The following is a 13,840-nucleotide window of genomic DNA, read 5'->3' on the forward strand; positions in this document are numbered from 1 at the left end:
GTCCCCATCAAAGTAGCACTAAAAAGTGACACATAACATTAAAAAAGATTTAAAAAAATGCATTACACAGTTCCGGGACTTTTCAAACACACAGTATATAACTAGAGGTCGTCCGAAAACTAAACTAAAATTAAATAATCTACAGGCTTCTCTATATTCACCCAATAAACATGCGATTGTAATTTCTACCATTGGTTTTGATTTTCTGTTTATGTATTTTCTGGTTATTTCATCATCCGCATGGCAACCCAAAAGGACCACGTTTTTTTAAACTTTTTTTTATTGATATCAATTTAGCAGTGTTGGCGTTTTCCGCAATTATTCCCAGCGCAAGCAATCGTTAGGAACGTTCGCGATAGACGACACAAAACCCAGTATCAACAACAGTCAACAGCGACGTCAAAGCAACATTTTCTTCACGATTCCAAGGACAAACGCCGATACCATAAAAGCTGTGGCGTTTCCAGCAGTTACGTACGATTGACATCAATATACACAAAGACCATAACCAAAATAACAGCAACGACGTTTTCATTAGTTTACACCGATATAGATCACAATGGAAAACACAAAAGCTGATGCCAATTACAGCGTCGGTGTTTCTTTTCCGTGGTTACGTAGGATACGTAAAAGTTGTAAACGATTGCGATAGGCATAAAAGAAGATCAAAGATAAAAGAAGATAAGAACATAAAATATGTAACAATAGCGGAGACATTTATTGCAGCTACGAGTTTGCTCAAGAACGGAATTAATGTGGCAAATCACGAATTTGGAAAATTCCCTGTTGAAACACAAATTTGCGCATAATGTTTTTCAAAGTTTTCCGGTCAGTGGATACCTTGTATAACGAATGTTCCGTAAGTAAACAGCAAAACTCCGGGAAATGGTTCTATGGGTCAAAATAAGTCGAAAATAAAGAATAACATTTTTTCCAAAATCACTTCGTTAACCGGATAGGCCTATATGCCATTTTGTATTTTTTAAACATTTGTTTTCTTTGACGTTTTTTAACCGATCTTTATGAAACTTGGTATTTACTTTAAGGTGAACAATATTAGTGTTAGAAAAACAAATCATCTTGATTCAACTCAAAATTTCAAAATGGTGGCTATTTTAATTTTTAAAACTTAAATTACTAAAAAACGGAAAATTTTATGAAAAATGCCAAGAATACTTTTATTGGGTTAAAAAGGCTAAAGTATTCCTGTTTGTCCCATTTTACCACTAAAAATCGTTATATTTAAGCCATTTCTTATTCCAAATTTTTGAACTTGGTATTGTTTGATAGGAAATTAATATAGCTAAATATAAGTATTCGTGACATCTTTTCATACAATTTGCCGTTTTTGAGTAATTCAAGTTTTAAAAATTAAAATTACCGCCATTTTAAAATTTTTCGTCGAATCAAGATGATTGTTTTTATCTCAAACTGGTCTTGTTTACCTTAACGTACATACCAAGTTTCATAAACATCGGTTAAAAACGCCAAAGCTACAAATGTTTAAAAACAAATACAAAATAGTGGATATCTGGCCAGCAAAGCGACTTTGGAAAAAAAAATATTCTTTATTTTCACCTTGTTTTGAAACATAAGACAATTTCCAGGAGTTTTGCTGTTTAATTTCGGGACACCCTGTACATGTATAAAATGACACACATACAGAACGATTTTAAACATAAATATTTCCCTAACATAATATAGACAGCAATCAAAGATGCTGCATGTCGATAAGCGTTAAGCAAAAACACGTCTATGACGTAAGGACGTTGGAGGAGGGGGTTGATCGTAAACGTTGCGAAATAGAATGCAACGTGAGGCCGGCAGTCCACTCATGAAAGCGCGCGGGGGGTGCGTAGCCTTGGCGCTGAGAAACCAGGCGATGTGGCAACGTTGGAATGACTCATCGGTAGTTGGTTCACACAGAAAGTGTCAAGTTCTTGATTTATATGTTTGTCGGGCAGACAAACACACTTTTACTATTGTCGGGGCTATTAACACACTAGTATGTTTGTCGGGACATCCCGACAGTCAGTTTTAAGATTTTTTGACATTTAAATGGAGTGTAAAGAAAATCTACCTTTACGTAGTTAATGTACGAACAGCAGTGGGTACATAATGCTGTTTGGTTCAAAAGTCCCGACAACTGTGTTTTATACAGGTGTCCCGACAAAGATTTGTAACCGGGGATGTGTGTGTCTGTGTGTGTGTCTGTGTGTCTGTGTGTCTGGATGTGTACAGAGCTAGCAACCACACCTGTGGTCCGATTTCGATGAAATTTGGTATGTAGGTTCTAATCCATGGTATCTCCAGGTGTTTTTTTCATTTTTTTGAAATTTTGATTTTTAATGGGGATTTTCCCATAAAAACCCATAACAAACCGGAAAAATCGGATTTTCTCAAAAATGGCCCGAACGATTTTGATAAAAATTTAGTATGTTGTAGCCCTTTACATTCTGAACAAAATGGTACAAATTCCATTTCTGTAAAAATTACGGTTCAAAAGTTATGGTAAATTATGTTATTTTCCCATAAAACCCCATAAAACACGAAAAATAGGATTTTAGACAAAAATCCGGTTTTGATTTAACATAGTACTTATGTTATGGTCCTTACAATTTTTAATAGTTTTTCATTTTTTAGAAATTTTTATTTTTAATGGGGATTTTCCCATTAAACCCCATAAAATAACGGAAAAATAGGATTTTCCCAAAAATGGCCCGAACGATTTTGATAAAAATTTAGTATGTTGTAGCCCTTTACATTCTGAACAAAATGGTACAAATTCCATTTCTGTAAAAATTACGGTTCAAAAGTTATGGTAAATTATGTTATTTTCCCATAAAACCCCATAAAACACGAAAAATAGGATTTTAGACAAAAATCCGGTTTTGATTTAACATAGTACTTATGTTATGGTCCTTACATTTTTTAATAGTTTTTCATTTTTTAGAAATTTTTATTTTTAATGGGGATTTTCCCATTAAACCCCATAAAATAACGGAAAAATAGGATTTTCCCAAAAATGGCCCGAACGATTTTGATAAAAATTTAGTATGTTATAGTCCTTTATATTCTGAACAAAATGGTACAAATCCTATTTCTGTATAAATTACGGTTCAAAAGTTATTGTAAATTATGTTATTTTCCCATAAAAAACCCCATAAAATAACGGAAAAATCTGATTTTCCCAAAATTGGCTCGAACGATTTTGATACAAATTTAGCATGTTATAGTCCTTTAAATTCCGAACAAAATTGTACAAATCCCATTTCCTTATATTTACTTTCACCGCTTACACATGATAAAGGTTGTTGTCAAACTTGTGGGAGAAAGTATGTGTCAGAATGCTGATACCGTTTATTTGTTATTTTATGGGGTTTTTATGGGAAAATAACATATTTGACCATAACTTTTGAACCGTAATTTTTACAGAAATTGGATTTGTACCATTTTATTTAAAGTTTAAAGGGCTAAAACATACTAAATTTTTATCAAAATCGTTCGGGCCATTTTTGAGAAAATCCGATTTTTCCAGTTTTTTATGGGTTTTTATGGGAAAATCCCCATAAAAAATCAAAATCTCAAAAAAAATGAAAAAAACGCCTGGAGATACCACGGATTAGAACCTACATATTAAATTTCATAGAAATCGGACCACAGGTGTAGTCCCTAGCTCTGTACACATCCAGACACACAGACACACACACAGACACACACACACACAGACATCACTTCGAAAACCACTTTTTTGGGTCCAGGGGGACCCAAAACGAATATATCCACTCAAAACTCAAACTCGAAAATTTTGACGAAAACAATACTTTCTCCATATACTATGGTATAGGGGGAGAAAGTAAAAGGGGGTTTTTCATTTTTGACCCATAAAACTAAAAAATTCATAATTTCTCTCTAGACAATTTTAATGAGCTTAAAAACAAATAATTTAGTATATTTAAGTGTTTTTGTACTGTTATTAGTTATGGAGAAAATAAAAAAAAGAGTATATATTAAAATTGCCATGTTATTCTTATTCTTATAGAAAATGTTAATAAGTGTTAGAATTTGCTTGTGTATGGATATATTTTGATTAAACTTGGCCAATTAGTTTTATACTAAGCTAATAATACAGTATTTTACTAAAAATACACTTTATTAGCTCCCCTTAAAACATCAAACCTTGGTACTCGTTAAACATAATGTTATTTAAATAGATCTAAACAAAAAGTGACTAAACCTTGAAATAAAATGGCATTCCGAGAGGCTAGCATCCCAACACAAATCGCGTCATTTTTCGGCTCGAGGTGGGACGCTAGCCTCTCGGACGCCAGCATCCCGGACGCCAGCGTCCTAGTATAATCCTAGCCTTAATGCTTTTTACCATGCGGTTGGCATTCTGGGTTATAGTTTTCTGTGGTTAAAGTGCCCTACAAGTACCGGGAATGTTTTGCTGAAACGGTGCGGAAGCTGCGCGTTATTTTCGGCCGGGATTATGCACCAAATGAGTCATCTGTCCAAAGATTTATTTCTAGGTTCCAAGAAATTGACACAGTTTTGGACATTTAAGGACCAGTTCGAAGTCGGGCAGGTCGCTTCCTTGAAAATATGAAGGCTGTACACGATAGTGTAGAGGACAACGCAAGAAAATTGATTCGTTGGCGTAGTCAGCAGTTAGGCCAAGCTCGGGGCACATTACGAAGAAATTTGGTAAAAGACCTTCATATGTTCCCTTACAAAATTCAACTCACACAAGAGATCCCGTAAAACGGCTTGAATTTGTAAACTGGGTGGTTGGAAATCTAGACGAAAATGACATTTTTTCAAAAACTTTGCTGTTTAGCGATGAAGCACATATACATCTAAGCAAGATCGTGTGATTTAACACCGTGCGACTACTTTCTTTGGTGACATTTAAAATCGCTTGTTTTCGCAAATAATTCTCAAACAATCCAAGACATGATGGAGGAAATTATTCGTACCATTAATGGAATTCAACAGGAAGTGTGTGAAAAAGTAATGGACAACTTTGTCAAAGAGAGGTCGGGCTTGTCAGCAGGTTGCAGGTGGGCACACTTAATATGCCATTACTAAAATCGGAGATACTATGCTTTAAGATTCATTTTTCATATTGTAAATTTAACGTGAAAAATACATGGTTTATTAACATTAAATCCGGCGTTCTTATTAGGACACCCTTTACTTAGCAATTGCTCGAATTCGAGCAACAAGTACACTAGTTTAGATCTTATTTTGCTGAATTTAATAAACATCGAATACCCAAGAGTAAACATTGCATCAATGGTTTCTTAAGTTAAATTTAATAATTTTAATCTATTAAGCGTACCTGGCGCACGGTCGTGCGCAATCTAGAAGGATTCTTATTGACCTTTTTATTCGGTGTTTTAAGGTTTCTTGGTTTTGTTGTTAAAGGTGGAGATGGTAAAAGGTCTAATTGAGTTCGCAGTTTACGTGCAATTTTAGCAGTTTTGTTGTTGTTGTGAAAGACAGTAAAAAATTCTCTTTTTATTAATCGACGATAAGCAAAATGATAAACCGTTCTACCTACCACCCCTGGCTTAAGTCTGGGACTTATTTTCCAGGCCAACTCCCCGTGAAAATCTTCTTTCTTCTTAGGCATCAGCCACTTTCAATCTTTCAATCCTCGTCCAGACACACTTAGTGTCCAAAAACCTAACAGCACGACTCCCTTCCCCCTACCACCCTGAGCGATAGGCATCATTGGGATTCGCTATAACCTCCTACCCCCTTCATGGGGAAGTTTTCATTCCTTTTCATTCTTAGTTTTTGTTTGTTTCTTTTATCATATTAAACCCTGTAGCAGCAAACCTAGGAACTCATTAAACCTAAATTTTATTTAAATAAATTTAATTAAAAATCAAATCAGGCCAATGGAAATTCGCTTAGTCTGCAGGGTTGCTTCGGCAGGGGTATTTTTTGTATAACACAGATTATCAAAAGCCCCCTTAAAAGGATGTTCCTATTTCTAGCCAAGTATATTGATTCGCCACTTACAAGAAGTATTTTAAAGAGCTTTCAGGTTTTCCTCAAACTTAAGCCACATGGGACACTTAGTTAACTTTAGCTGAAAAGCCCTTTCATTGAATTGAAGGTTTTTTGGATTATTGATTTCCTTTACGTAAAACCTTTCAAATCGCTTATACTTTAGGCTACCACCTACCACTTCTTATAAAAGGATGGGCCTATTTCAAATTAAGATGGTTTATTTTTTAGATTACGTCAACATTACAACCACTGGTATAGTTAAGAGAAAACCAATGCGTTGCATCGTATGTTTTATCTATGGTTGCATCTATTACAAAATGATTCACATAGAAACAGAGCAAAAACTAACTTATAAGTCAAAGGAGGTGGAGAACTTAAAATACTTTTACAACTTGTCGACAATATTTACGATGCGTTTCCTTAAACAATTACTGTCAACTTTTTATAGAACAAGAGTTCACACGTTCGTTGTTTTAATGAATGCATACATAAACATCAAAAGAAATTAAAAATGTTTCTTAAAAATGTAAATATACTGCGGTCGCGAGGTTTCAAAGTCAACACTAGTTTCCACATTTCATTATTTTGTTGATTTATTTTGCAAACATTAAACATTATGTTGTTGCTTATTCCGGAAGAAAATAATCAAAGAATATTGCTAAATATTCATCCAGCGGGGGTTTTGTAACATAATTTGCAGCTTTAAAATTTAATTTAAAGGGAAGGGTAAAATATAGTAGGGTAGATTATTTGGAGAGAAAATGCGAGTTGGCAATTTCATGTACAAAAGATTACATGGACTCACGATTTTAGACCACCACAATGTCTCGGTCCCAAACATCAAACACTTCACACTTTGAACTGATAAAAACAAACAAAGACAAACAGACAAACAATCATTTATCAACCACAGAGAATCGCCAACAAACAACTCCACACAGAAGCTTTCTTAACTTATTTGAGATGCAACTGCACGCAAGGTTATTTAAATTAAAACTAAACGGGTAACATAATACACTTATGCATTAAAGCATACTATATAGATTTTATAATGTAATGTATTAAACAAAATAATGCATTATTATTATCTATATCACTGGTTCACATGCTTTGTATTATATTTTGATAGGTTAACACCGTGTTTGGTTTTTGGCATATTGAGTCTTTTCGTTTTTTTGTATTGAGGAGTGTTGTATTACTCGTTCTCTCTTAGACCAAAATAACTTTAATTAAATTATTTGTGTTCGTTACAACTTGAGCATGTTTCTAAACAATCCATGGACATAACAATGAACATGTTTTGAGATTGCCATTTTAACTGAAAAGATTTGAATTAATTAATTTTGGAAATAACATTATCAATGCAATATTGGTCAAACTTTTGATTGTAAAATAAGGCAGATTCATACTATTTATTTTAATATGTTTATCACTGAGGCCCTGAGCATTCTCACATTGAAAGCGAGCTCTTTAACAGAGTTTCCGTTCATTGATAACAAAGCTTTGCTAAAAATAAACACTTTGTTGAATTTAGACCACTCTTTTGAGGGGATGGCTTAGAAGGAAATAAGATAGTTAAAGCCCAGATTTGCGATCATGGGATTCTTTAGATGGACAAGATTCTCTGTAAACATTTTAAGACTGAGAAAATTATAAATCAAATTTAAACAAAGATAAAGAACTCTTACTAAAAATTAATATATACTCGATAGTTGAGTTCATCTGTGCTCTACTAGCACCGACCAAAAACGTCAACAAAAATAGATCAGTTATTTATTAATAGATCTGTTTGAAATGTCGTTGTGAGATGTAACTTCATCGAATCAAAAAATCAAACTTTCAAATTAATGAATCAATTAAAACATTATTCAAAATCACATTTCAAAATGCCAGATGTTGAAATAGCTTATTCCCTATATGGGAAATTCGCTAAAACTATACTAATACCCCCGTCGCAGCAAACCTGCATACTAAGCGAATTTCCATTTACCCGGCTTGATTTCTACTAAAATATTCCCTATAAATTTTCAGATTTATTTCCTATTTAAATAACATTAATTTTAGTGAGTAGTTAGGTTTGCTGCTACGGGGAAGATGTTGAGGTGTGTTTTTTCAATTGAAATATTGATAGCTTAGTATGAAATAAACCAAATTGCCAAATTTGATTAAAATATATCCATAAACAAGCAAACTAGAACAGTTTATTTATTCTCCATAAGAATAACATGGGAATTTTAAATTTACAATTTTTTTAATTTTCTCCGTAGTCAATGAACATTCAAAAACACTTCAATATACTAAATTATTTGTTTTTTTAAGCTCTTCAAAATGGTCTAGAGAGAAATTTAGAAATTTAAAGTTTTTAGGGTCAAAAATTAGAAAAACCCATTTTTACCCCATAAAACCCCCCATAAACCCCTGATCCCATGGTCCGATTATGCTGGTTCGCAAACTCGTTCGAATTAACGTAGGTTTACACGTTTGTACCAAATTTCATCAAAATCGGATCAATTTTGCTCGAGTTATCGCGCTAACGGACACATATATAAATATATATATATATATATATATATATATATATATATATATATATATAAATATATATATATATATGAATTTGAACGGATGGTGTTTTTGCCCTCTGGGGACCTCAAAACGAAAAAGTAAATCGGTCCCGGGTCTAGGTCTTATCATGAGACCTACGGTAATAGCTTATTCCCTATATGGGAAATTCGCTAAAACCAAAGTAATTGTCAAGTATAAAAACACAAACTAGGTCAAAAGTTTTTATAAAAGATTTTGACCATAATTTCACTAAACAATTGTATTGTTTTAGATTATAGGCTATATTTATACTTTAACAGAATATGGTCTCGTCTGGTCTTTGACAGTTTCCAGAGGGGTGATTTAAAAGTATGAGGCCTAAAACATTTTTCTCAAAAAAGTAAATATGATTTTTGGCAATAACACCAACCAAAAATCATATCAATTCTAATAATAATTGAATTAATTATTATTAGGTTTTAGTTGAATATCACTTGAGGTCCTCCTTTTGGAGGATCAAATTAACTTACAGGAACTCTACAAGCTTTAACACAAACCTTGGATAGAAGATGTATTGTCTTTAATATGACGGCTTAACAACAAACACCACTTAACATTACACACATGCACACACAACATAGTGGAAACTGAGTTATTACTGTTCTCGTGTTGCAGTTGAAAAGAAATACTGAAGGTTTTACAGCTTTATTTTCAACACCTGTAAATATTTGTAGCAAGGCAGAGTGACTTTTGATTTATGGGAACCGAAGCTGCTAAAAATAAATCACACCTTTGTAAACAGCTATGATGTAGGCTACATGTAACTTCAATGAATGAAAGCAGACGAAATCTGAACGTGAGTGACACAATATCCTACATTTATACGTACAAGTCCATAGCTTAACTTTAATTTGTTTATAATAATGTAATATACATGTTCATGTATGTTGTTTTAGGTTGTTTAGCGAAAAATAGTAGAATGTGAAGTAAGAAAATTCGTTACATTATAATATTTTATTTATTACAGTGCGACATACGTTATACAGAAATCGTATAAATAAACGTATTTCAATGGAGGATGAGACAATAAATAGGCTCGGGCCAGCCTTGGGTTAGGGCTACGGCCGCTATAACATTTGCCGCATTGCGCTTAACTTCCCTCCATTTACTGAGAAGATTCTACCGAATAATAGTCTGAACACAAAATACATCTAAGCCTAGCAAAGTAATCATGTTTATAAATTTGGAAAAGATTTACAGGTAAAAAGTATTAGGGAGTATTTTTTTTTGTTAATTTGGCTCGATTGATTGATAGTAATTTGCATTCATTGACTGGATATCGTTATACTTGTAAGTAGTCATCCCATCCATATTGACCAGCTGTAGCAGATTTTTTTATTGAAATAGAGCGTAGCTGAATGAACCACTCACAGAGATAGCAATACAGTCTGAATTAGTATGAACGGGATTATAGTTGATGTAGCGTACAGGGTCGTTTCGGTGATTGGGTAGAAAGTCGGCATGCAACAAAAAAAATAGTCATAAACATCAGCGTACTGTGTCCAGTTATTATAGAAAACTAACTGTATACAAATAATAATAACTATTTTCCGTCATACTGCATCAAAAACAACCGTGGTCCGCCCTAACTCTGCCGTTTCGCGTAAACGCAAGGGTCTGGGACAACAGTGTTTCCGAAGGCTACAATTAACGTAGAATCAAAGTTAGGGTGTCAATTAAGAGGATGAAATTACTACCAATTAAAGTACCCTAAAGCCAGAAAATCTTCTTTTGAATGTAGACGAAAAATTACAACTTTAAACTTCTTTAACTTATTATAGAATCGTTACTTTAAAATTCTGAAACCAGGATCGCATAGGTTGTTCCTTGTTCTTTAAACCCCCGTTTATTGTTTTTCTCTAGCATGCATAGGTAGCTTACAAAGGCAGTTGCCGTGGATCTCTGCAACTAGCAAATTTGAATCCGTAAAACGTACCGAACGCAACATCGTACTGAGAAATACGAGCTGAGGTAGAAGGCGCCTCAACATGCGTTGCGGATCTAAAGTAGCATTTTTACTCTCTATTGAGTAAAAAGCGTTTTTAGCCCCTAGGGAGTAAAAATCAGCCATTGTCAACTCAGTTGTAAATTTCGATCGAAATCAATTATGACTTTCATCGAAATTATTTCTCGATTGTTAAATCGATTGTAGTTTATTATTGCCTTATTGTAAATACTTGGCCATATCGATAGTATAATGTACAATAACAATCGTAATAATAGGAAACGACTGAATCACTTAACAGCTGATTGTTTAAATGTAAAACAAGTTAGAGGTAGTAGTTTTGAGAGGGGGCCTTTAAAAGAAAACTATTTTAGTTTTGTACCATACAGTAGTTTGTTCAAATAATGGTACAATATGACGACAAATATAGCTCATCACACGGCTAAAAGTGTCTTTTCAACCCTCGCTAATTTTCCGACGTCGGCCTCACCTCCATCGTAAAACTTGAGCTCGGGCCAAAAAGAGTCACTTTAGGCCCTAGTGATGAAATATACTATTATATAAATACTAGTGCACCTGTTGCTCGAATTCGAGCAATTGCAAAGTATGACGGGCATTAATTCAAAACGAATAACAGTCATAATATCCGATTACTTAAAAGTTTCAACTCAAAGATAATGTAGTCAATTACTCCATTCCAGTTATCGAAACTGAAAACAAACGCTCTTGTGTGTATCATGTAGAAAGTCAGTACGTCAGAAAGAAGTACGTTTACTATGAGCAGCTGTAATTAATACAAATTACTCGTCCGTTTAAGTAAACAAAATCTTTTATCCATAAGAAATACATTGGGATTTTGATGGCCTGAGGGGTAAAGCCCAAGGACTTTTATTACAGGAGGTGAAAGGGGTATCTACACAAACAATACTTCATTTTGACACATCGTTTGTACAAATCTGTCCATTATTAACGGAGGAGTAGTGTTTCGTAGAAATCGCCTTCACGTATTATATATAAGGATCGTTTACACGTGGCTTGTTTCCATACTGTAACTTTGCACAAACCTCGTAGAAAACTCTGACTTTTTAAGACTCTGCTATCAAGCAATACTAGAATATGAGTTCTTGGCTGTATACGTATACCAACTATACAATATTACTTAAATTTTAGAAAACCTCAAGCTTACAGTATTAATACATTGCACACTTGTAAAATTAAATAGAAAAACGTTTGGGTTTTTATATGGTACCAGAACAAACAAAACACTGCCTTTATTGTACGGGGTTTTGGCAGTACAAAGAAAGCGTCAATACAAAAGCATAAAATAAGCTTGTTTGCGTCGCTAAAATTTAAGCTTGTAAGCATTTATAACAGTTAGCTGCGATTACTAATGTAAACTGTTATTTGCCACGAAACATATAGAATTTACCTCTTCAACTGGTACCTGAAATATAGCACATATATTAGTGTGACATAGAGACATTTACATGGCACATATAAAGCGAAGAAGAATAACATTTAATTCACAAAAATATTTTTAGTTAAAAAAGCTCGAAAAGATGTGTTATATATGAGAGATATAAAAATGAGTAATATAAAAAGATGGTCCGTGGTTTAGTGTAAAAGTATTTTTTTAAATCTTTTTCTTACAAACATCGAGGATCCTTGAAAGAAAAGCTGACAAAACAGTATTATTTTAAGAAACAAAAGCGTTTAAGCAAACCCCATCTGTTGTGCAAAGAGTAAAAAACTTACTTAACATCTGTTGTGCAAAGAGTAAAAAACTTACTTAAGCTGTGTGTAGGGCTTTCAATTTTATCAAACAAATTTAATGAATAAAATACATGTTCAAACAAACTGTAACTTAGGTAAAGACCATGTTTACCTTAACTACGTCCCCAAATATTTTACATGATATACATTTGACCAAATAGATACTATTCGTTGTGGCCACGTTAAACGAACTGTTAACACGTAAATAGCTGTCAAAGCCAGTTCGAGGTATTGTAAAACTATCTGATCAACTAAATGAATGACTTTGGGGTTTAGAAACCTTGTTTACAACAGAATGACATTTTATATCCGACGTCGTGACGCTGAAATAGTGGCATTAAACCGTTCTAAATAGCCGCACGTCTTTACATTGGGGTCGGAGGTTTATTGTAAACCAAAATACTCCATCTGTCCATCGTCAGTTCAGTGGCCTGATGACACAGATGTCCAAACTCTTGTCTGCCGCGAAAATGTTTAAATTATAAAGTCATGTTGAAAGATGTACTTTTCAGTCTTAACTTAACACTGTCTTGTAAAATGTATATTTATCATCCTCTATTTATTGTTTAGATGATTGAATTTAATCTAATTAAACATCTTTGTAAGTTCTCACTTTGTAAGCTACTTTTTGTTTATTTCATTCAAGACCGTCCATGTGTTTAAAACAATTTGTGTTGAAAGTCAATTTTAAGAAATATTTGGTATTGTTTCGAATTGTTAATAGGTAATATGTACAATAAATAGGCCTACAGACTGTTTGTTTTCTTGAATATTTACATTTTTCAGAATGTTGTATGGTTCTAGTAAAATTATTCTTATACTGTAGACGACTTACTAGCATAGGTAAAGTATTGCGTATTCGAACGCCAATGTTTGGACGTTGGTCAAGTTTCATACAAATTGACGTCATCTTCCATGAGCTATACTGTAATGTCCAATACATCGTTTTATTAAAAAATTCTTACTATGCAAATTAAAATGTCTTTTACTTCCCTGTAATAAGTGTGTAAAGGACACAGTATATCATAGTTATTAAATACTGTAAAATTATTTTAGGCATTTAAAATTGTATTTGTTTTTACAACAGTATGTGTTGGTTTGTATACCATATTTTAAAATGCAGATAAGTTAAATTGTACTAGGTATATTATATTGTATGTTGCGACTGAAACATTATATAGTTTAAACTAAAAATACTACATTAAAATTGTTATGGCAATTCTGTTTTATGATAAACCAACAATAATAATGTAACACCCTAAATAACAGCACTGACAGGACAAAATATAATATTATCATAGTTAACTTTTGATCGATTATAGTTTTATTAAAGGAACAAAGATAATTCATCCTTAATGAAATAGAACCAATACTTAACTTTATAAGATGTACATATACAAAATTGTAAGTTGAATTAATTCAATAAATGTTTCTTCGTTGCGTTATATGGGCTCAACGCTAAACAACATTATTTACAACTAAACCTGATAAACC

At 33.2% G+C, this 13,840-nt stretch overlaps 1 protein-coding gene across 4 annotated transcripts in view; it reads right to left on the reverse strand.

Annotated features, from left to right (window-relative positions):
* LOC128988639 (long-chain-fatty-acid--CoA ligase 1) overlaps window positions 1-13,840 on the reverse strand; it is a 100,414-nt gene that overhangs the window by 54,401 nt on the left and 32,173 nt on the right. Inside the window, exon 2 of one of the 4 annotated variants that reach the window (XM_054410117.1) lies at window positions 12,003-12,017. The exons of the other annotated variants lie outside the window; for them this stretch is intronic. Coding sequence (XP_054266092.1) covers window positions 12,003-12,017 — 15 coding nt within the window. The remainder of the gene's footprint in view (window positions 1-12,002; window positions 12,018-13,840) is intronic. 4 annotated transcript variants of the gene reach the window in all.

The sequence above is a fragment of the Macrosteles quadrilineatus genome, unplaced genomic scaffold (assembly GCF_028750875.1).
Source record: "Macrosteles quadrilineatus isolate MER2022 unplaced genomic scaffold, UCM_ALF_1.0 Scaffold_3__2_contigs__length_128488019, whole genome shotgun sequence".
Classification (NCBI taxonomy): Eukaryota; Metazoa; Arthropoda; class Insecta; order Hemiptera; family Cicadellidae; genus Macrosteles; species Macrosteles quadrilineatus.